Consider the following 26,059-nt stretch of genomic DNA (forward strand, 5'->3'; position numbering starts at 1 on the left):
TAAAACATAAGCTGCTTGAAATTATAATCCAATTAAAAAAAAAAAAAGAACCTTAAAGGTTTGCAGGAAAAAAAAAAGAACTCCAATGGTATGTGAAATGGTTTCAGTAACTTTGTTTTAGCTTCTTCACCAATATGCTACCAGAAGCTATCCTGTGGCTCTGGTCTGCTATGGTATTTCTGGCTCTCAAAATCACAAAACTGACTATCATGAAATCTACAGCTTTTTTTAATTCTCCATTTCTTCAGAATGGATTTAATGTAATTCAATTCAAATCAATGTATATCAAGCCTGTGGTCATAGTTTATAATATCAACTACATACTGTGCCACTAAGCTGAAAAATCAATGTCTTACTTCATTTTAGGACCAATTCTTTGTTAAGATCATTCATACTTTTATATAAAACAGCAGCAAAAATACTATTTACTGATCATTTCAAAATACTGTGGAAAATGTGTCTTTAAATCAGGGGTTTGCAAACTATGGCACATGGGCCTGCTGCCTGTATTTGTAAACGAAGTTTTATTAGAACATAGCCACACCCAGTCATTTAGTTACATATGTCTACATAGGCTGATGTAGCTATTTTATGCTATAACAGTAAAGTGAGTAGTGGCTATAGACACCATACGAGCCACAAAAGCATAAAATATTTACTATTTGGCCCTTCAGACAAAATGTCTGCTAACCTTTCTTCAAGTCATTCCTATATCTTTAAATTTTCTAAAACCAATATCATACCAGAAACATTTTCCTAACACTGAAATCTGCATTTAGTCCTTAAAATTCTTTTAAATATCAGCTATTACAGGCTTAATATGTAATCTCTGAAGGTAACTTTTTATTCTAGAAACCTACTGAAATAATTCTAGAGACCTTAACCTAACCTAAACCTAGTAAGTCGATTCCTTACCTTTTTAGAAATGGAAGACATATCATGGCACCATTAAATTTCAGTAACAGAGAATATACATTTATCTGTGCTACTAACTTACACAATCTGGGACTTTCAATCCTCTTACAGTTACGTATAGTGTTGATGGATAACGACTTCTTGGACATTTTGACCACCATTCAAAAATCTCGACAACATCTGACTGTGATCGAGGCTTGGTAGGTGGATAATACAGCTGTAAGCGAAGTTTTGAATTGATATTTACATTTCCATTTGCTCCTAGAAGCTTAAAATAAGAATTCAAATAAAATGTTAGTCACTGAAGATAAATACATCCAATAAAACAATAGTATACCGTCACATACTCTTTTAAAAAATAGTAACATGGCATGCTAAAATTCCTTAGCTTTATAAAGCAAAGGAAAAGAACACTGACACAGTTGGTTAAGCACTGCATAGTTCTAGAGCATCTTTAATGGAAACCAAAAAGAAAAAAAAAAACTAAACGCATTGCTGTCGAGTCGATTCTGACTCATAGGGACCCTACTGGACAGAGCAGAACTGCCCTGTAGAGTTTCCAAGGTGTGCCTGGGGTTTCGAACTGCCGACCTTTTGGTTAGCAGTCGTAGCTCTTAACCACTATGCCACCAGGGTTTCCTTTTTAATGGAAGATAGCCTGAAAGACTTCTTAAATATTTTCCTGATGGTTCTCTTTTGCGTGTACAACTTCAGACTACTGGTATAGTATTTACATTACTGTGCCAGACTTCACTTCACAAAAATGAGGGATAAACACATATTTCTTTGAAATAGTAATGATCAAGATAAAAATGCCTACTATTTAAACATAGAAACAAACCATCCACTTGTTTAGTACCAGTATTTTTGAAGGAAAATTTTCATGCTTTCATTTTTGAAGTTAAAATCATTTTCAAAAATGACTAAGATAACTGAACTCATTCATGCCATTCATTATGGTTTTTTTTCTTTCCAGTAATGCTTAATCTATCATTTTAGAAAGGTCTATTAAAAGAAGCCTATTAAACAAAACAATCTATGTTCATGCTAAATAAATGGAAACTCCTAGGAAAAAAGAAAAAGAAGTATAAATGTCACTGACTGGGACTTCCTAAGTAGGAAATGTCCATGTCTTTGTACCTTGGTATCTTCTACAAACTAGGAGTAAAGAGTTGGGAACCTTTGCAGCAGTTCAGATAGAAGTTGAGTTAAACTAGAAGAATAGGGATTGAGTGCAGGAAACATTTAATAACTGCTTGTGAGGTAAAACTGCCAAGTCTTACTGACTGGTTAAACTTGGAAAGAGTCAAGAAAGACTAAAATTTTCTATGATGGTAGAAATGTCTATATTTGTACTAGCTAATACAGTATCCCTTAGTGACATACATTTGAAATGTACAACTGTGAAACTAATCTTTTTATCATTTATTTAACTTCTAAATTAAATTAATTTATCTAACTTAGTATCTACTTATTTAATCAAATTAACCTGAATTCCAACAGTCACATGTAGCTTGTGGCTACCATAACAGACAGTGCCGCTCTGAGGCTGTAAACTTGAAAGACTGGGCAGGTGGTGGTGTTACCAATCCAAGTAGCAGATAGGATGGTCAATTTGGAGCAGTCTGAGATAGCTATAAGAGATTCAAATAGAAATTTCCAGTAGGTAATTGCATTTGCAAGGGTGAAATGCAAGCGTGAAGTCTTTACTAGATATAAAAACTTAGAATAGTTAAAATTACAAGTAAATGATATCACCCAAGAAAGGTGGGTCAAGGATGGAACCATAAGTAGGACCAATGTTTAACTGACAGGTGGAAGAATGCTGCAAGGAAAATCAGAAAAAGATGGAGCCAAGAAAACCGTGATAACGAAGTTTTAAGAGAGTGATGTATTAAATATAGATAGGTCTGGTAAAATAAAAATCAAAAATGTTTAACAAATCTGGCTGATAGAAGTCATTAATGATTTGGTAGAACACGTTTTAGTAGCAAAGGCAAAAACCAGATCATAGCGCACTAAGGAATGATGTATCAATAAGGAGACGGAGATGGCAAACCCACCTTTCCCCTGCCCCACTAGGGAAGGAAATACAGTTAATGGAAATTATATTCTGAGAGTGATGTTGTGATCAGTCAACGTCAAAAGACAGAAAAGGAAGAAGAGTTTCAAATGGAGTAACAGAGATGCTCAGTCACTAAATATTAAGCACCCTATACTCCCTTTGTAAGCCCTACTACTGTTTGCCAAGGGTCTACTCACAAGCCAAAGCTTATCATAGCGATTTTAAGAAGATATTCCCCAGTTTCTAAATTATACTCTTCCTAAATTGTTTCAATATTCACTAGGCAATCTAGTTTACACAAGTGTATTGCTTAGCATGAGTAAACAACTAAGATTTGGCCAAGATCCTGGCATTGTGGTTATAAATTACATAATGCAGGGCTCAAATAAAAGAGGTTTTATTATCTTAGGGTTTAAAAGAACAGTTTTAAACTGTTTTTAGAACAGTTCTAAAAGAATTAAAGTACTTCAGAACCTGAGGTAGAGCTGAGAATTAGCATAACATTTCATTTATATTTGGAAAAGGGTCCTTTGAGGTTCATTTTGCACCACTACAATAACTTTACAATTATCCAGGGCATATCTGGAACCAATGGTCTAGGTACTAAAACAACATTTAAGTTAATTAATTTGATTCATGCATTTTCTCAAAGATAAGTTTTATTCTAGTCACTGCATCCTCGTTTCCATCCACTTATTAATCCTTTCAATAGATATTTACTGAGCATTTTTGGTGTGCCATTTTTTTATTAAAATGCTGGAAGATGGCGAGATTACAGAATAGAGTTTCAAGAGAGTGAGGTATTAAATGCAAAAAAAAAAAATCTGGTAAAACAAGGACTAGAAAGTGTTTAACAAATTTGCTAACAAGAAGTCACTGCTGACTTTCAAAGCTTACAGTCGAATAAAGGTGATACATAAGTGTTAACAACAGGAAAAGCACACAGGAAAATACTTGATCATAATGTAGACTAGGGACGGAGTCAGGGAAAATTCCTGACTGCCATTTCTGCCAATGTCAAAAAACAGACAAGTAGTTAAAAAGGTAAATAATGTTCAAAGGTAAAAAACGCTATGAGATATGTTAATAATGTTTTCCAACTACAATCTGTACTAAAGACTGCAGGACTGCACCAAACTATAGCACAAAAGGAATGGAAGCAGTTTCTAATGTGACCTCAAGATGGTAAGGTTTACTATGTGAACCTTCTTTTTTATTTAATGTTTTTGTTTTTTGCTCTACATCAGTAGAAGAGGGGTATAGAAAAAGGTGTAACTGGTGATAAAAACCAAACCCGATGCCACTGAGTCGATTTCATCTAAAAGCAGCCCTAAAGGACAGAGAACTGCCCCAGAGGTTTCCAAGGAGCGCCTGGTAGATTTCAATAACTGATGTTTTGGTTAGCAGCCGTAGCTCTTAACCACTACGCCAATGGTAGAAGGGTGATTTTAGATGTTACACTGACCAGGTGATCCTGAAGGCCACTCTAGGATGAGCTTTCCCCTCACCACAGTCAACCTGTCTGCCATTCAGCAGTCAGACTGCACCTCTTCTAAAGCTTCTCTCTGACCCCCAACATAGACTAAGTGCTTTCTTAAGCATTTCTCTCCACTGCACATAATGACATAGGTAATTTGTCTACACAAGAGACTGAGCTGGAGGGCAGGGACAAGGTCTGATTTATCTCAGAATGCCTCATACTTAGTAGAGTACCTGGCATATCAGAGACAATTAATAAATATTTGCGGACTATATGGGGGTGCACAAATGGACAAGTTTTATAAGATGGTACAAAAATAGGCTAAACAGTCAAGACCTTTTAGAACTAAAAAGTACGTCTGAAGCCAGAAATAAGGGATATCAGAAATGACATAATTATAAAATATTCTCTTTAACATCTTTCCGATCTATCCATGTTTTTCATCTCTGCTGAAACATCCTAGTCAAAGACACCACCATTTTGTACCTAGACTACTGCAAGAATTTCCTACCTCACTGAACTTTTTTTTTTAATTTTACTTTAGATGAAGGTTTATTGAACAAACTAGCTTCTCCTTAAACAGTTAGCACACATATTGTTTTATGACATTGGTTAACAACCCCACGACATGTCAACACTCTCCCTTCTGGACCTTGGGTTCCCTATGACCAGCTTTCCTGTCCCCTCCTGCCTTCTAGTCCCTGCCCCTGGGCTGGTGTGCCGCTTTAGTTACCTCACCAAACTCTTCATGTTCTATTCTTCCCCCTACATCTCTGTACTCTGATCACAGTGACCTTCTTTTGGTTATTTGAATACACCTTGCTCCTTCGCACATCAGGGTATACATTGTTTGTATATACTTGACCTCCTACCCAGAACTATCTCTTCTCCACTGCTATCATCTAGCTAACACTCAGGTTAAATATCTCTTCCTCAAGAAAGCCTTCCCTAATCCCACATCCCATACTTTTTCACAGCATTTATACATGTAAAAAAAAAAATTGTAATTAAATGTTATGTTGTGTAACCAATTATTTTACACTTGCTGGAACATGAAGTCCATAGGGTCAAGGATTTTTGTCTTCTTTGTTCACTGACTAGAACAATGACTGGCATTAGAAAGGGCTTCATAAATATTTGTTGAATTGAATGGATGACGGCAGGGTCGTGTCTGTCTTTTTCAGTGTGGCATCCTCAGAGTTAAACTATGCACCTAGCATACCCTAGGCAGTAAACAGGATTTCAGAATCTGAATGAGTATCACCTAAGCTTGAGTTACTAACTCTTCATTACTGTTATCTTGTCTTAGACCATAACTCATTTTATGAAACCAAACTGACTTGTGAGAAAGCTGCCAATCAGACTTGAAGATTATTTTAAGTGTTTAAAAATGGATGTGAAAAACATACCTTTAGAAATGCCCAGGCAATTTTTCGAAAACCGCATTCTTGGTTTTGAATCTCAGAGTTATTTTTAATTTCATCCATGCTTAAGAAGTCAAGAATCTGCAAATAAGTTAAAAAAAAATTACTTCACAGATAACTCAGTTACCTGAAATTGAATATTTTCCTATTATACATTATTAAAATTAAAAAAATAATTTGTATACTTAAAATTTTTTCCTTATATGGAGAAAACCTATCTGTACCAAATTTCATTCACCTTAAAGTTAACTCTTCCAGTTAGTTAGGGTCTATTTTCTCACTATTTTATCTTTTATTAATAAATATTTTATTAACATTTATTTCAAATCCAAGGTACTAGCTTTTAATACAGTCTAGGAATAAATAAACCAAGCCTAGAATCTTAAGCTTAGAACATCTATTTATGTATCAGAATTGACATCAAAGGTTTATTTGCTTAAAAACTCTTGTCCCACTGCCCTGACAGGGAACACAACAGGGAATCCCTAATAGAGCAGGACAGCAGTGGGATGCAGACCTCAAATTCTCATAAAAAGATCAGACTTAATGGTCTGAGACTAGAAGGACTCCAGAGGTTATGGTGCCCAGACCTTCTGTTAGCCGAAGACTGGAACCATTCCCAAAGCCAACTCTTCAGACAGGGATTGGGCTGGACTATAAGATAGAAAATGGTACTGGTGAGGAGTGAGTTTCTTCGCTCAGGCAGACACATGAGACTATATGGGCAGCTCCTGTCTGGAGGGGGGATGAGAAGGCAGAGGGGGACAGAAGCTGGCTGAATGGACACGGGGAATACAGGGTGGAGAGAAGGAGTGTGCTGTCTCATAAGGGGGAGAGCAAGTAGGAGTACATAGCAAGGTGTATATAAATCTTTGTATGAGAGGCTGACTTGATTTGTAAACTTTCACTTAAAGCACAAAAAAAACAAAAAAACTCTTGTCCGTATTTCTGGGTCCTTCCTTGGATCACCTTCCTGCAGTCGGGGGTTTTCTTTTTGGATACAAATTCTCATTGGGCCTCTCAGGAGGATTTCCTTCATATCTCTATCCTCTCTGAAGGTTAAAGCTCATGGCTTTGCAACCAACCTACCACAGAAACTATCTGAGCTGTAGGTACTTGTCAGCGACTATCACTTTGAACTTACTGCTGCTTATCAAAAGCTCAGTTGAGATAATGAATCTTTACGGAGGACTGCCTAAAAATATTATGAACTCCATTCAGCCCTCTTCTTTAGTACTGAAATCTGTTTTCAGATATAATGCATGCTCATAGAAAAATTGAACAATATAGATAAATATGTAAGCAAAGTAAAAAGAGCTGGAAATCCAGACCCACAGATAATCATCAACATCTAGTCTATACGTATCCAAACCTTTTTCTGTGCAATCCTAAATACATTTAAAATGACTACAAGTCTGATAATTCTGTTTTGCAAACTCTTTTCATGTAATACGTAATGGATATCTCTTCATGTCAATACACCTGTTAATACATGTGTTAATACATGTCAATACATCATGTTAACAGCTGCACAGTACTCTACTGTATTATAAATACCATAAACTAAAAAAATCATAATTTATTTAATCCAATATCCCACTGATTGAAATTAGGTTCTTCCTAATATTTTACTATTATAAACAATGCTGAAATATATCTTCACGCACTTGTAATTTTTCCCTCCAGATAAATGCCTAGAAGTGAAATAACTGTGTTAATGATTTCTGATAGATAATGCCCAGCTATCCTCAATAAGCCCTTCAAATGTTAACATTAAAAAGTAGTTACACAGGCAGTAATGCATCATGTTAAAACTTAAGAAGCAACCCAAAGTATTTTTAATCCAACAATCGATCTTTCTCAAATCTGTTAATAATAAAATATAAAAAATGACAAAGGAAAAATTCCTTGAGATATAAATTATATCCCTTTTCTTATTACAGCTTTAAATAAATCACAGATAATCACAGACATAAGTGGCAGAATATTTATATCATAAACACATATAGATAATATCAAAGTCAAGCATCATAAAGACAAGTAACCCTGCAAATGAATCATCGGCTCTGGTTATGTCAATCTCCCTGCTGTTCCCATGGTAAAACTGTTGATACTGCTTAAACTGGAAGGGAAGTTTTCTTTACTCCCCTTTGTTTATAGTGAGATATAACATGATTGAGTATTTTAGGGTCAACGTTACCTTCAAATGTTAATTACATGCACTTCAAAATAGAGTAACTTTGGGAAAATCATTTTCACTTGGAACTTTGATTTCCCCTTAGCCGCAAAGGGAGAATCGCAAGCCAGTTCAAAGCTCATCTACTCCATAAAGCTTTCCCTGACTGCTCTGACCCTCCACTAACCCTTTACGCCCAAGAAGTTCTAGATCATTTCTGGTTACACGCTATATTGAATTAGTCAATTGATCTGTGTATGTTTATCTTTATTTCACCACCTGGATTACAAATTCTTAGGGCATCTGATATAGTTAAAATGAGCTTGCACTTTGTGAAATGGGTTAAGAATGAAGGCTCTGTATTCACACACATTAGGTTCATCACTTCAGTTAATGGTTAATAGTAATGGAGTTGTTATAAGGATTAAATGGTACAGAGCATACCAAAGGGCTAACTACTGACACTAGGTAATACTCAGCAAATACACTATCACTGTAAAAGGGCCTCTCACTTGGATCTCCACAGCATATTACAAACACTAAATCCTGGCCATTAAATTGTCACACAACTTTGATGCATTGCTGAACTGTTAAAAATAATTGCTTATGCTTGTGCTATTAGTAATATTATTAATTAAATTTTATTTAAATTGCTTAATCAATTCATACCTCGAAGAACAGGATAACTTTAGGGCTCTCGTCAAAATCACGAAGCAAATAAGGAAAATTTTCATTAAATATAATTTGTTCTTCCCACTCTGGAAGTCTTGATTTCAGCTGTTTAAAATCGTATGGCTGGGTCATAATAGGAAGAATATAATCCACACTGTCTTTTTCATAGTAAGATGAAACAGGTCGTTCGCTGCTCAAGAAAAAAAAAAACACCAAAACTTCCATTAACACAATTCTACATAATAATTTCAAGAAGTTGAGAAAGAATAAAAATATAGTGACAAAGTGAGATAATCAGAAATAATAGTCATAATGATACAAAAGAAAAAAATATTTTGATTGCCCATCTAGAAAATTATAAATTTTCAGACTTTTTTTATCTTGCGTTTATATGCTATTAGTTTGTTTCACAGAAATTATTTTATCACAAAAAAATTAAGAGGTATAATTACACTATTGGGCTGGAATAAAGTAATATAAAGTAACTCTTTCAGAGTCTTAAATACAGTTGTGATGAAATATTATAGTAGATTTAAATAAGAAAACAAACACATAAGCACACTACACTTACAATATAAGATGACTTACAATGTAAGTTAAAGCCCATTAATTAGTCATTAAGCTTAGCAGAGAAGTCCCTGGGTGGCAGAAATGAATAACGTGCTCAGCTGCTAACTGAAAGGTTGGAGGTTCGAGTCCACCTAGAGGCACTTTGAAAGAACAGCCTGGCAATCTGCTTTGGAAAAATCAGTCACTACAACCCCATGGAGTACATACAGTTCCACTGGCAACCGTGGGGCTGCCGTGAGTTGGAGTCAACTCAACTGCAACTGGCTCTAAGCTTGGTAGAAGTTCCATCTTTATTCTACTTAAAATCAACTGCTGAATTAACAGATGCCCTTATTTCTTCCATAAAATATAGTGATGAACACCTACACCCATCCTTCAGTACAAATCCACAGCTCTACTCCCACTGACTTTCAACTATCAGTGGCAGAAAACAGGGCTTCTACTATACGTATTTTCAATCTCAAGAGTTGGCTGTGAAATTAAAAAAAAATTACCTATCATCTTTCTTGACATATTGACCAGTATTCTCATCAACCACATGGATCTTCACCATCGGGTGAGAAATCAGAAAGTCTGATTTAAGTCGATCAGTTCGGTGAATGTAAACTCCCAGGACAAGGTCATCATCAAGCAAACATTTGGGATAAACTGGACTATCTCGACTTGTTATTTCATGAACACCATCACCATCAGAATCTTCATTATCATCTGAAACTACATGTATGGAAGAAAATCAAAATTATAATTAATTGTTGCCATGGCAGAATTTACATATAACCTAATCTTTATGATACATGATTATTTGACTTTGTTAACAAAAGAACTTCATGGGAAAAACAAAAGGAAAAACCAGACAGCAGCAGACTACGTCCTGAGAGTAAAATACTGCATTTATTTATGTATTAAAATAGAGTGAGGAGTTCTTCTCATAAGAACTAATAACATAAAAAGGAAAAAAAAAAAAAAAAGAGAGAGAGAGATAAAGCCACAGATAAGTAATTTTATCTAGGTATCTTCCAAAAGCAATACGTGTCACTCAGTTCACTTATAACTAGAACTTCTGCTTCTGGGTAGAATATAATAGAATACGGCACGTCAATGCTCCAGGTAACAACTGGAAAAGCAAGATAAATTACAAAAACTTTATTTTTAAAGGTATCAGAAAAGTATGGAAATAATATAGATGGACTAAAATACCAGAGAGGGAAACCATTCAGAGGTAAGCTGATGGACTGGCAGCTGTTTTGGTATCTGGGAACATTTGCTGGTTCAGGGTGTGGGCTGAGGATCAGGGTTTGGTCCAAGCAGAAGGTCAGTGCTGGGAGAAGCAGAAACCAGCAAAACTTTTAGTAGTTGCATGGCGCTTGAGTGATAAAACCAGAGACTTGAGGAGCCTCAAACACACAGCCAGTTTTCCTCACAAGACTGAATTCTGAGCTTGCGAGAGCCTAAAGAGGTAGTGAAATCTCCCAGTCTTGTGGTTAAGTAGGAAACAATGATCCATAGGGGGAGGGTACTAAAACAAAACAGGCAAAAGATGAAAGCCCTAGAAATCTCCCAGTCTTGTGGTTAAGTAGGAAACAATGATTCATAGGGGGAGGGTACTAAAACAAAACAGGCAGAAGATGAAAGCTCTAGAGGCACGGTCAATTTAGACTGAGGACCTATAGCCACTTTTCACCTGGGGGCACTTACCAATTCTGGGCGCAGCTAGAGGTTGAGAATCCAGGCGTGGCCCCCGGCAGAAGGCCGCTACTGGGGGACAGAGAAACCAGCAGAGATTTTGGCGTTCACGCGGGGCTGGAGTGACAAAATTGGAGACTTGAGGGGCCTCAAACACATGGCCAGTCTCCCCCTCAAGACACTTGTCAAATTTTGAAGCTGCATAAGGCAGAAGGCTAAGGGCTAAGCTGAAAACCTCTGAATGGCAAAACTGAATCTCCCACAGTCTTAGGGCTGAGAAGACAAATATCTGTCAGACTCTCAACTGAAAGGCCTGAAGGACACATCCTGGGATTAGGGTCAATCAGAGATAGATTCTTACCAAAACTGCAACTCAGCCTTGACCTAGTTGAATTCTTGATGGTTGAAATAAGTTGTCCATCCTACCTGCCTATGAGAGGAAAGAGGGGACTCTCTCTAGTGGAAGATAAAATCATTGGGTGCCTTTAGGACTCTATTCATAATGTCCAGCATACAATAAAAAATGACTAGATATGAAAAGAAGCAAGACTACATAACCAATAGCTAAGAGAAATAATAGATGATTGATGTAGACCCACAGATGATCCAGACTGCAGTCAGCACACAAGGACTTTAAAATAACTATGATTAATATGCTCAAGAAAATAAAGGGGAAAGGTGGGTAAAACCTTTTTTAAAAACTATTTTTCTACAGATTTTGTACAGATATTAGTAATCCATAAAAAAAAGATATTCTGAAATTGAAAAATACCATATATGAAATTAAGAACTCAGATACGTCTAGTAACATACTGGAAATAAAGGAAGAGATGACTAGTGAACTAGAAGAACGTCAATATAAATATTCAAACTGAAGCATAATGAGAAAAAAACATGGAAAAAAAAAAGAGCTTAAGAAAATATGGGACACACTGGAAAGGACAAGTACATATGAAATTATAACCCAGAAAAGAAGAGAGAATGGTGAAGGATCCATATTGAAAAAATAATGGCCAATAATTTTCCACAACTGATAAACAACATTAACCAGTGGACCCTAAAGAGCACATGATAAAACACTGAAACCACAACAAAGAGAAAATCTGAAGAGCCGCCAAAGGAAAAAAAATACACATTAACTTCAGAAAGACAGCAATAGGTCTGCGGCTGAAGACAGAAATGTTGGAAGCCAGAAGACAACTGTACGATTTCTTAAAATACTAAAAGAAAATAACTTCCAGCCTTAAAATCTATAACCAGAAAATATCCTTCAAAAATTATAGTACAATAAAGGCATTTTAAAACAACAATATCTGAAGGCATCAGCTACTAACAGGCCTATACGAAGAGAAATACTAAAGCAGAGTTCTTCAAATAGATGAGAAATGAAAAAACTGGAAATTCATTAGGAAAAGGGTAAATTCTGGAGTGAATAAATAATAAATACTGACCTACAAAATGGTGACTGTAATATCTGTGAAGTTTAAAATGTATGTAGAACTGAATATCATGACTACAAGAATCTATAAGGCAGGGATAAATGGGGTTAAACTGGTCTAATGGTCCAGTGTTAGGGAAGTAAGCCGTATTAGGCTACAAGTCAAGAATAAACTTGAAGCTTTCTAGCGCAACAACTGATGAATAGGAAAAGAATGCATTATTAAGTTAAAAGAGGGAGAAAATACAATAAAAATACTCAAATAATTCAAAAGAAGACAAGGAGAGAAAAGAAGCAAATGGGTAGAGAAGACAGAAAATAAACAGTGAGATGATAAAAACAAGGACACAGAGAGAACGGAAGCAAGAGAATGGAGAAAAGGGTACCATGCAAATTCAAACTGCAAGTAGACCTTAATGCAAAAAAAAAAAAAAAACATACCCATTGGCTTAGAGTTGATTCCGACTCATAGCAACCTTATAGGACAGAACAGAACAGAACTGCCCCATAGGGTTTCCAGGAAATGCCTGGTGGACTCGAACTGCAGACCTTTTGGTTAGCAGCCATAGCTCTTAACCACTATGCCACCAGGGTTTCCTAATGCAAAAAGATTTATTAAAAATAATGAAGGAGATTGAGAAACTAATTTGCTCTGTAAACTTTCACCTAAACCACAATAAAATGTTCAAAAAAAATTTGTATGATGATAAAAGAGTCAATGTGACAGGAAGATGTAACAATCCTAAACAGACACACATCTAATAACATAGCTTTAACAACAATTACACACACACACAGATACTGACAGAACTAAAATGAAAAACAGACAAATCTAAAATCAGAAGAGGAAATTTTAATGCTCCTCTCAACAGCTGACAGAACAAGCAGGCCAAAAATATCAGTAAAATGAGCTGAACACAATTAGTAAATTTGATCTAATTGACATGCATAGGACACTGCAGCCAACTACATCAGAATGCACTTCCTTTCCAGTGCACATGGATCATTTACCAAAACCAATCACAAGCTGGCCACGGAAAAAGCCTCAATAAATTCAAAAGACTGAAATCATTCATAATCTGTTCTCCTGTAACATGGAAGATGGAAACCAACACCAAAAAGATAACCAGAACTCCCCTGTTGCCTGGAAACTAAAAATTATACTTCTAAATAATGTGTGAGTCAAAGGAAAAAATAAAATGGAAATGCAAAAAAATTTTACATATTGATAATAGAGATAGAGCATATTAAAATTTGTGGGATGTACAGCTAAAGCAATGCATTGATGGAAACTTACAGTCTTAACGTATGTAAAAGACCAAAAAATCATTAGCTAAGTTTCCATCATATAAAGCTAGGTGGGAAAAAAGACGGGAAATCATACCCAAAAAGGAGAAAGGAAATAATACACATAGGAGTAGAAATCATTACAACAGCATACAAATGTACACTAAAGAAAAATCAAAGCCAAAAATTGATTCTTTCAAAAGATTCATAAAATAAAAATCCCCTAACAATGATCAAGAAACGGAGGGAAAACAAATTACCAGTATCAAGAATGAAAAAAGGGACATCCTTCAGATGCTATTAAATAACCCACTGCTGTCGAGTTCCTTCCAACTCATATCAACCCTGAGGCAAAGCAGAACTGCTCCATAGGGTTTCCAAGGAGATGCTGGAAGATTCTAACTGCTGACCTTTTGGTTACCAGATGATTTCTTAACCACTGTGCCACCAGGGTTCCTCAGATGCTATAAAAAACCAAACCCACTGCTGTTGAGTCGATTCAGACTCATAGCAACCCTACATGACAGAGCAGAATTGCCCCATAGAGTCTCCAAAGAGCGCCTTGCGGATTTGAAGCTACAGACATAAAAAATTTGAAAATTTGGATGAAACGCACGAATTTCTCAAAAAAAAAAAAAAATACAATATCAAAGCTAGCAGAAGGAATAGAAAATGTAAAGACCCTGAGATTTATTACAGAAGCTAAATCTTATTTAAAATTCTCTCTATAAACAAAATATCAGCCCAAAAGTTTACACCAGTAAATTCTTCCATTTAAAAATAACACCAATCTACAAAAATGATTACAAAAAAGTGAAAAAGGACAAACATCTCCCAACTCCTTTTATGAGACCTCCATAACCCTGACACTGAAACTTTGTGAAGTACAAACCAATCTCTCTCATGACCACAGAGATACACAAATCCTAAACAAAGTATCAGCAAATGAAATCCAGTAACAGAGAAACAGGAATTTATATCACAACCAAGAGGACCCACCTAACCCCACTAGGAACACAAGCATAATTTAAAACTCAAAAACAATGTAATTCACTGCATTTATTATATTAAAAAGTCAATTTATACAATAATAAAGATATAGAAACAGCACCTGACAAAATTCAATATACATTCAAAATAAAAACTCTTAGCTAACTAGGAATAGAAGATAACTACCCACAGCAAACATCACATTTGCTAAATCTTTTCTTCCTTTTTCCAGATTCCCTGGAACCTGGGCTTGGACCATTTTACTCCAGGGCCTCACACACAAAAACTCCTGTTTCCTTTGACCTTCCTGATATACACAAAACTTCTCTGTTTACAGGCAGTTTTAATCTATGTGTGCACGTAAATGTTGTAAAGCGACATTCAGCAGACTCTCTGCTTCTTCTGGTAAGTTACAGTTTTAATTGCTCCATATACCTTGCCTTTTGCTTGACTGATGATAAAAATAATGACTAGCTACAACTTCAACGTGTAGCACAAAAAAAGCTTTGTTTGTTTCCCCACCCCCGCCCCCCATTTTCTGTTATCAATATAAACGCCTAGGCTATCTTTGTGGGAGCACTCTTCCTACTTATAGGGGCAGTGCTGCCCATCCATGGGTCCATAAGCCACATAAAACTTCAAATTATAATGCTGCTCTGATTTTTTTTTTTTTTTGACACACTCAATGGTGAAATAATGGAAGCTTTTCCCCTAAGGCTGGTAACAAGGCAAGGGTACTTGCTATTTATTACTACTTCTATTTAACGCTGTAATGAAGTCCTAGTCAACGGAACAAGGCAAAAAAAAAAAAAAAAAAAAAAGAATACAATGCATAAGGACTGATAAGAAATAAAACTGTCATCATTAACAGATATGACTGTGTACATAGAAAATTCAAAATAACCTATAAACTCTTAGAAATAATAAGTGAATTTAGCAAATTCACCAGATACAATGTTAAAAATCTAAAAAATCAATTACATCTCAACCAGCAACAAACAGCTGACGGAGCTTTAAAAAAAAAAAAAAGCCATTTACAATAGCATTAAGAAACATCAATTATCTAGGGATAAATCTAAGGAAAGACTATGCTGAAATTTATAAAATATTACTGAGATGAATTTTAAAAGACCTAAATAAATGGAGAAGTATACCAATTTCATGGACTTCGAGAATCAATACTGTGTAAAGAGACCAACTCTACAGAGCTGTTAGATTGTGAATCTTTAGATTCAACACAATCTGGGTCAAAATCACAGCTGTAGAAGAGGGAAGGAGGTGGAATAGGAAAGGCGCTTCTAAAATCCGTATGGAAATGCAAAGGCTAACGAACAGCTGAGGCGATCTTAAAGAAAAAAAAAAAAGCTGGATTGCCTACACTACTAAAGATTAAGGCTTATTTTTTTTTTTTTTTTATAAGGCTATAGTAATTAAGACATGGTGGTGTTGGTGCAAACTTTCTAATGGAACAGAATAAAGACTCCAGAAACTGATCCACACTTACACAATCACATTATTTACGAAGAAAGTGATCCTGCAATACAGTGAGAAAAAAGGTGTCCTCTTCAATAAATAGTCTAGGTTAACTACACACTTCCAGGGCGGGAGACAGCGTTCTGACTACTATCTCCCACCACACACAAAAAACAATTCAGATGAACTGCAGATCTAAACATGAAAAGTAAAATGATAGAGCTTTTTAGGAAACAATATACAGAAAAACATATTCATGACCTGGGAAAGACTTCTTTAACAAATCACAAAAAGTACTCACCATTCAAAGGAAAAAATTTAATGAGCTGGGCTATATAAAATTAAAAACATCTATTTCAAAAGACAAATAAGACCCTGAGTGTGAAGAAATTAGTAATATATATATGTGTATTTTTTTTATATACATATCTGACAAAAGGCTCATATCTAGATACATTAAAAACTCCTACAAATCATGTAGAAAAAGACAGATAATCCCATTAAAAAAAAAATACACAAAAGACTTGAACAAATTTATAAAAGAGGACTCCAAGCAGTCAATAAACATGAAAAAGATAATCAACTTCACTAGATATCATGGAAATAAAATTTAAGCAAAATGAGGTATTACTATTACCCTAAAAAAGACCATGATTTTAAAAAAGACTGACAATACTAAGTGTTGGTGAAGACGTGGAGAAAGAGGAACTTGCTCACACTGATACTGTCAATTGTAAAGCAAGTTTGGAAACATATGCATAATCTATGACACAGTAACTCTATTCCTAAGAATATACCCAACAGAAACCTATATGTAAGTTCACCAAGACATAACTATAACGTTCACTGCAGCTTTATATGTAATAGCCTAAAATAGAAACAACTCAATAGACTAGACAAATAAATTGTGGCATATTCACACAATGGATAGCTATACAGTACCAAAAAAAAAAAAAAAAAGAGAGAATGAATAAGCCCAACTGCATGCAACAATATTCAATCTCACAAAAATAATGTTGAGTGAAAAAGCCAGGCACAAAGAACACAGTCTTTATGATTGTGTTTATACAAAGCACAAACAGGCCAAAATAAACTGCATAACATGTCAGAATTGGTTACTCTTGAAGGGCAACTGACTGGAAGGGAACCTGAGGAGTCTTCTGGGTACTAATGATACTCTTTCTTGATTTAGGTAGTAGTTTTTATAGGCATGTTCCATTTGTGAAATGTACACTTTTTTGTAGGTATACTACACTTCAACAAAAAATTCTGTAAAAATTAATTATAGGAACGACAGAACACCATCAACTGCATCATCCAATGAATAAGTACCATAAATTCTAAAACTGCATATTTTAGTTCCAATTTTTGGCTAACTAAATGGAGATTGAAAAGGGAGGAAAAAAAAAAAAAAGAAAATACAAGAAGTAGGAAAAAGGCAAGAATAATAAGTAAAGGAAAATAAGAGAAAATAAATGAGAAAAGGAGGATATAAAAAAGCAAGAGGAGAAAAGGAATAGTGGGCAGGAAAAAGAAAGAGGAGGAAGAATTGGAAAGAGACCATGTTTGACAGAAGGATACAGCCTTAATACCTGAAATGTTTACTAGCTAGTGAGCATTTCCAGCTTTCAACAACTATGAATCTTAACCATGTACAGGCTTTGAACTCACTGGTATAAAGAAGAAACCCTGTATGCCATAATAGCAACTACGAAGTTGGTATCATTATAGAGTTGAATTAAATTAAGTGATGAATTAGAGATGATTCAAGTAATAAACTGGTCACAGAGACCTAGTTACAAATAAATGAAAGTTTTAATGCAGATGAATCCAAGAATAAGTAGCATATATTCTATGCTGGAGCACTTTCAATGATATATTTTTCGGCTAGATTCTTGTTTGTTTTAAGGATTAAGTGCCTAGAATCAAGTTATTTCTGACAAGGTACATATTTTTCATTTAATATGGATGACAAACCTGCTTTAGCCTTCTTTTTTGTTTTTTTGGGTTTGGATTTTTTGTCATCTTCCATAATCTGTTCAGTTGTGTTTATTTCATCATCTTGACGAGCATCTGAAGTTACTGCTCCAACTGGAGAGTCCTTCTTTTGTTCATCTTCAACTTTGTCATGCTCAAGTTCAGAGATGGTCAATGTACTACAAACATAGTCCAAGAACATGCCATTACAAATACGGTATTATTAGGATTACTCACAGTACGGCAAAGTGAACAGTGAATACAGGCAAGGATAATCTTAAAACTGGTACCATTTCCTGCCAGAATACAAACATTTTCTTATACACTAAAAATGGTTAGCTGTCAAACCAGATATTATGAGTATTATTTTATACTTGGTTATGAGACATATATCCCTGAGCCAACTTAAATTGAGCTCTATATCCCAGAGAAAAAATAAAATTATTTCAAAAAAGAGGGAGCAATCAGAAGAAAGATTTATACCATATTGGGTTTTTTCTGTGGTAAGCAGCCTCTAAGATGGCCAATGATCTCCACCTCCTGATATTCATGTCTTTGTGCAATTCTCTCCCTTCAGTGTGTGCTGGACCTAGTGACTCACTTCTAATGGACACAATACGACTAAAGAAATGGATGCCACTTCTGAGATCCAATTTCAAGACGGCTGTGACCTCAGTCTTGCTTTCTCTCTCAGACCTTGCTCTGAGGAAGCAAGTGGCCACATGAGCTGCCCACATGGAGAGGACCGTGTGGCAAGGAAAGGATACCTCTGGCCAACAGTCAATAAGGCCTGATATGTGCCAATGGCAACATGAGTACACATACAAGTGGATCTTTTGAGGCCTTCCAAGAGCCATGTCTCTTGGCAGATCGTCTCAGTCAAGTCTTGAGAAGACTGTAGCCCCAAGTAACACCCTGATTGTAGCTTTATGACAAACCCAGAGTCAGAGGTACTCAGCCAGGCCAAACTCAAGATTCCTGACCCACAGAAGCTGGGAGATGATACATGTTTCTTGTTTTATGCTGCTAAATTTTGAGGTAATTGTTTTATGCAGCAATAGTTAATACACCTACTAACGTGTCTCTGCAGCAGTCCAATTTGCTTTCTTTCTATTACCACTGGTTATATAGCTTTGATAAGAGGTTTTTGTTTTAGTTTTAGCTGGCTGTGCATTGTAGGAAAATTGTCCTTGGATGCTAAGGAATATTTATATATAGAATGTTCCTACCTCAAGTTGCTTCTCTAAGTGTAGGTTGTAGGAAAAAAAAAAAAAAAATTAAGTATGGTGGTTAAGCGTCATTTTTTATTTTACTGTTTTCCACAGAAAGAGAAAGATAACTATGAATATACTCACTGAAGCCCACATCATTTATACAGGCACTGAAAAGGACTACAAGAACACCAAATTACTAATAGTGATCATCATCGTATGGTTAGATTACTGGTACTTTTATTTCCTTCTTTGTGTATGTATGTTCTACACTAAACAAATACTACCTATTTGACAGGGGAAATAAGCTATCAAAGCTAGTGTTTTATAAACGGAAACAGGCATTTGTAACTCAAAAAAAGGAGAAGTAACTTGGTTTCTATTGTTTTAAAAGGAGATGTGAGTAGTTAGGGGCAGAGACTCTGGAACTAGACTGCTAAGGTTCTGGTCAGACTCTTAGTAGTTCTGTGACTTAAACACCTCAGCTTCCTTGCCTTCAAAACAGGATAATATTCTATTCCGTCATAGGACTGTTAAAAGGAATAAATGAGTTAATTCTTGCAAAGCATTAAGCACACAGATAGTAAGGGCTGTGTAGGAGTCCCTGGGTGGTATACATGGTTAACGTGCTTGGACACTAACCGAAAGGTTGAAGATTACAGTCCACCCAGAAGCACCTCTAAAGAAAGGCCTGGCAATCTATTTCTGAAAAATCAGTCATTGAAAACTCAAAGGAGCACAGCTCTACGACACTTACAGGGTCCCCATGAGTTACAATAAATTCAATGGCAACTGGTTCTGGGCTGAGTAAACGTTAGCTGTTATTTTTATACTGGCAATGTCTCCAATTTAAGACTAAGAATTTTTTTTTTTTATTAAATTACATATATCATTCAAGAGCTGAAAATAACACTGCTTCTTTATTAATATAAAGTACCTTGTTTTAGCTTTAGACAGGACTGGAACTTTCTTTTTCTTCTTTTTCTTCTTTTCACTGCTCAATTTGTCATCATGCAATGATGTATCTGAGGGAAAGTAAGTCAACTGTTCTTTCAGTTTCTTTCTTATTTTCTTCTTAATTTCCTTGGCCATTTCTTCAGCTACTTGGAGCTGATATACTTGCATCAGCTCTTCTTCCTCATCTAAATCATTGTTTTCTTTTCCTTCATTTGCCTTCTTACTTTTCTGATGAACAACACCTGACTGCGACTTTGTTCCCGCTTTTTCATGTGTAGAATCCATCTTCCCCTCAGAAGCTTCCGGTTCCATTTCTTGGGTATTCACCTGGGGCGCTGCTTTTGTAACCTTTGTATTTGACTTTCCTTGTTTTTCTTCCTCGACACTAGCATCATCACTTGGATTTTCAGTTGACTGTGTATTCGTTAGTTTGTTTTTGGTGACTCGCATGGTTTTCTCGGGGTTATTAGTGTTGGGAACACTTATGTCAACACTTTTAGTTCCTTTAATATGCTGAAGATTGCTTCTAAAGATGTCACTCTACCAAAAGAAGACACAATAACAAAGTTTCAGCAAAGCACAGTTTAGTTACATAAAAATAAGAGAACAGTTTAATAACAGTGATTAATGTTCAATAGTATGTAATACTGAGAAGATCACTCAGTTTTTTTTACTTGAACACAATGCAGCCATTCCAGAGTGTCTGATGAACACTCTCCTAGTTTATTCTTCCCAATATTAAATGAGTAATCTCTGAAAGCAGCTTCAGATTAAGTGATTTAATTAATTAACATGTGGAAAAGTACATGATTTTCAGAAGTGGATTAATTGCTCAAATCTCAAATGCTATTTTTCCTCACTGACAAAATGATCCATACTCTAAGAGATATTTGAGAAACTGGCTAAAAGAGCCATTATGAGTCAGGCATTTCAGGTTCCCCAATAGAAAACATGGGTCATTTATCTTACTTGCTAATTATTTTCTAAAGCAAAAGTCTACACAGCTCTAGTATTACCCTGCAATTAATCTAGATATGTCACTGAAAATGCTGCTACAGATTAAATATTATCAAGCGAAATCAAGGTGACAAGGCACACACCTGTATCTCTTTTCGTAATCAAAATCATTTGAAATGAGAGATTTTTTAAAAGGAAAAATATCAGCAAAAGGGCGGGAACTCAAGAAAGAATGCTACTAATAGTAAAATAGGTATTTTGAGAAATTCACTAAGGATAAAAAACAGGCAGGATCAGATATATTGACAATCTAACAGAAAGCACAAGCCCATGAGAAAAGACTTCTTCAGAGATAAGGGCAGTTCTGAAGAAACCTAACCTCAGAGTCAAGTAATCACACAGAGAAGGGAATAAACCTGAGGATGGCCAACGGACAGTGGGATGGATGGCTCTGTCCGCCCCCAACTCTATTTGTATTAAGCAGCAAAAGCTTTTTACCCAGAGGATAAAGCAGCTGAGTACAGAAAGATAGGGCAGCAGGCTTCTGGAAGATACGAGGCTCACCAACAGCAGAAAAAAAAAAAAAACAGCAGAAGCAGACTGTTAAAACCAATCAACAGGCAGAGGAATGGTAATTCTCAGATATAAAGACAAAGAGACAACCAAAACACTAAAGGAAAGAAGCACAATGAAGGAAAAGCATCAAATCCAACACACAGAAAAACTAACAATCAAGGAAGATGCATTAATAGCACAAACAAAATAATTTAAAATAAACCAAACCAAACCCATTGCCATCAAGTTGATGCTGACTCATAGCGACCCTATGGGATAGAGAAGAACCACCCCATAGGGTTTCCAAGGACTGGCTGGCAGGAGGGACCTTAACCACTGAGCCAACAGGGCTCCAAATTTAAAATAAGTATAATTAATAATCATAAAGAAATCCAAAAGGGCATTGGATGAAAAAGATAATAGAAATAAAATTGTGGGTGATAAAAGCCGTTCTGCTGAAAAACAGAATGGACAAAACTAAAGAGCTACAAGATAAAGCCAAAATCAAAATGAATCATTCTTCTGGGAATGGATGAGCTTACCAATGAAGACTGACATTGAACTTTGGAAAAAACCCATGTTTAAAAGCTTCTAGATAGAAAAATAACAACATATGGGAAAAAAACTGAAAGAACTAGTATCCCAATACATATCCAAGACCCTCTTGCTTACCTAAGGTATTTATATACTTTGAAAATGTACCTATTTTCCAAGGACAAATTATGAAATCCCCCAATCAAATCTAACAATAAAAAAAAAGTTTATTTTCACATGTTCTGTTTCAGAAGCAATATATGCTTAATTAAAAAGAAACAAAATTAAAAGGAAAAAATACTGAAAAATAAAGACACAAATCTCCACTATGGTTACCTCACACACACAAAGAAGCATTGCTAATCTTTTCAGAAACTTTTTTGTCTTCTTTCTACAAATACAGTCATGCCTCAATAACCCTGAATTCCCATTATGTTAAAACGAGCATATACAAATTTTTCTACTTTTTCACTGAGTACCAGAAATAAATATAGTGCCAACATACACAAATCGTGAGCCACTGTCAAAGGAAATAATCTGAAAAAAAAAAAAAAAAGCAAGCAGGTGCTAAGGAATAGAAGAAAAATTTGTGGTCTGAAAGAAAAGATTTAAAAAATGAAACCCTGGGAAAGCTAACCAGGTGACGCTTAGTTTTTTATTTATTTACTTTGTTCTACCAATCTGTCAACCCTTATACTACTAACACATTATTTTAATTTTATAATGATTTCACATTCATCATGACCTTTTCCTTTATCCAATTCATTCACTTTCTTTTTAAATACGGTAATACATTCAGTAGCATCATATTGATACTTTCATTACTTTTTAAATAGCCTGTTTGGTCTTGATTTCCTTTTTTTCCTTTAACAGTCATACAAAACACTTTTTAAACTTCCAGGTAGTTTATAAATTGTAAACTTTTGTTATAGATTTTAAGTTTTGTACTACAGTAAAAAATGCATTGTGGAATTGAATGTTTCATAGGTAAGATTATGATCAACTTTTGCAAATGTTCTAAATACATATGTTCATACCCCTACAATATCTCTGCCTATTCTTTTATTTTTCTATTTTCTTATTTCAGTATTTGTTCACTAAGTTACATTTTTTACATTTAACTCTCTAAGTCATCTGAAGTGTTATTTAGTGTGGGAGATAAATTCAGGCTCTAATTGACCTTTTCCCCCAAAAGTCAAAGCAACCATCTCAATGCCAATTCCTGAATTATATTTACAATTTAAGAATCTGGAAAAGTTATTCTCCCTTCATTCCTCTTTGTTTAAAATATTTTAGCTAATTTTCCTTTTTATTCTTTTCGATTAACTTTAGTCTAATTTTTTCAACTAAGGAAAATGTTCACTGGAGACTACCATAATTGGGTTCAATTTCAAAATCAACTGGAAAAAACTGGAATGAAGTACAAGTCTTCTTTAACATCTAATAAAATTTACAGGTTTTTCCCATATGAATCTGCAGTATGGGAAATTTATCCTTAAAATCATTCATGGCTTTTGTAGCTTGTTATGTATATGTTCTTCATCTGTTAATTTTTCTATTTTTTTCCTCCAGTATTTTCTAACTCACTGTTTCTAGCTATAAGTTTTTTTGTATAGTTATCTTTGTTCAATTTTAGCTGATTCACATACATTTTCTAATAATATTAGCATTTGGACTATAAATCACGATCACCTGTCCTCCTGACTAAGTGCCATATACTTACCAAAGTTAAAAAAAAAACCCTACTGTTGCCAGTGAGTTGATTCTGACTCATAGCAACTCTATAGGACAGAGTAGAACTGCCCCATAGGGTTTCTAAGGAGCAGCTGGTGGATTCGAACTGCTGATCTTTGGGTTAGCAGCTGAGTTCATAACCACTGTACAACCAGGCATAACAGGGAGGCAATACAGCACAACTGTCATGAACACAGACCCTGGAATCAGAAGGACCTAGACTCACCACTTACTAATTGCCTGATCCTGGATAAATTACTTACTCTCTATACCTCAGTTCTCTAATCTATACTGGCTTTATAGGATTCTTATGAGAATCAGGTTGAGTTAATACATCTAAAGCACTTAGTATAATGCCTAGCACATAGTAGATACTGACAAATCTTAGTTGAAAAAAAAATCCTATCATTACAGTATTTTTTCATTTCTCATTGTTTTTACCAGCACTTTGAGAAAATGAAATAACTGATGAAAGAGATCATCCTTATGGGTCCTGATTTTAAAGGAAGTACCTGTAGAATTAGTGTCTACAGATCATCCATGGACTACCTTCCCCTCTCAAAGGGATCATTGAAAACTACTGAAATCATACACGATTGGTCATGTGTACATGCATATTTGCATTTTTTAGAGCCTCAAAGTGAGTAATTTTCACTTACATGAAACCAAAATGTCAAAAAACAAAAACATTGCTGTCACATTTCCAAGTAAAATATGATAGCTTTTTTCCTTATTATTTTTATAGATCATAATTTTTTTTATTCAACTTACTGGAACTATCTTATTGATACTTACTAATATCAAAATATTAAGCTATTCTTGAGCTATTGCAGAGAAAAACCTTTTTTGGCTAAGAAAGATTATTCTTTTAACGTGATTAAATCCAATTTGTTGGTATTTTATAGGATTCTCGTACATCTATATTCATGATATAGATTCTTTCAATCTACTCTCTTTGCGTGTACATTTGCACTTTTATTTCTAGCCTTCATGCCATTTTGTTTGATTTCTGAATCTTGTAAGCAGACTATCTGATAATTTTAAAAATCTATTATAGAATCTGCCTTTTAAAACAGGAAGCTTAAACCATTTATCTGTATTGTCATAACTGAAAGTTTGGTCTTATTTGTTTCTTCATTACTTTTTCCCCTTTTCTTAAAAAATCTCTATTTTGTTTTTCCTCACCTCTGGTAAGTTAGAAAGTATAATAATCTACGTAAATATTGGAAACCCTGGTGGCGTAGTGGTTAAGAGCTATGGCTGCTAACCAAAAGGTCAGTAGTTAGAAGTATTATTTGTTTTACCTATTTCAAATTCTAGGATGAAATAACTTCTGACACATCTTAAATAAGGGTAATTGTTATAAATTATTCTTCTTTTGCGAATTAATCCTTTTCTACTCATCCCTTTGCCCAATCTTTGAAAACAATTTGGCTCTTGTCTTAGTTATCTAGTGCTGTTCTGAAAGAAATACCACAAGTGGATGGCTTCAACAAATAGAATTTTATTCTCTCATAGTCTAGGAGGCTAGAAGTCCAAATTCAGGGTGTCACCTCCAAAGAAAGGCTCTCTGTTGGCTCTGGGGGAGGTCCTTGCCATCAATCCTCCTCTGCTCTATGAGCTTCTCAGTGCAGGAGCCCCAGGTCTAAAGGACGCGCATTCTTGGCTCTACTTTCTTGGGGGTATGAGGTACCCTGGTCTCTTTGCTCACTTCTCTCTTTTATATCTCAGAAGAGATTGCCTTAAAACACAATCTAATGTTGTGGATTGAGTCCTGCCTTATTAACATAACTGCCACTAATCCCACCTCGTTATCATCACCGAGATAGGATTTACAACACACAGGAAAACCACATCAGAAGGCAAAATGGTGGACAATCACACAATACTGGGAATCACAGGCTAGCCAAGTTGACACACATTTTTGGAGGACACAATTCAATCCATAACGGTTCTTTTAT

General features: G+C 35.2%; 1 protein-coding gene across 5 annotated transcripts in view; it reads right to left on the reverse strand.

The window, feature by feature from the left end:
• The window catches only part of AHI1 (Abelson helper integration site 1), a 211,167-nt gene that overhangs the window by 170,256 nt on the left and 14,852 nt on the right, over positions 1-26,059 (reverse strand). For all 5 annotated transcript variants that reach the window (XM_049901705.1, XM_049901695.1, XM_049901686.1 and 2 more), the window contains exons 4-9: positions 20,299-20,858; positions 18,151-18,329; positions 9,797-10,016; positions 8,730-8,922; positions 5,870-5,965; positions 998-1,183 (exon numbers count right to left, since the gene is read on the reverse strand). In XM_049901705.1, coding sequence (XP_049757662.1) covers positions 998-1,183; positions 5,870-5,965; positions 8,730-8,922; positions 9,797-10,016; positions 18,151-18,329; positions 20,299-20,858 — 1,434 coding nt within the window. The remainder of the gene's footprint in view (positions 1-997; positions 1,184-5,869; positions 5,966-8,729; positions 8,923-9,796; positions 10,017-18,150; positions 18,330-20,298; positions 20,859-26,059) is intronic.

This window comes from Elephas maximus, chromosome 1 (genome assembly GCF_024166365.1).
Source record: "Elephas maximus indicus isolate mEleMax1 chromosome 1, mEleMax1 primary haplotype, whole genome shotgun sequence".
Classification (NCBI taxonomy): Eukaryota; Metazoa; Chordata; class Mammalia; order Proboscidea; family Elephantidae; genus Elephas; species Elephas maximus.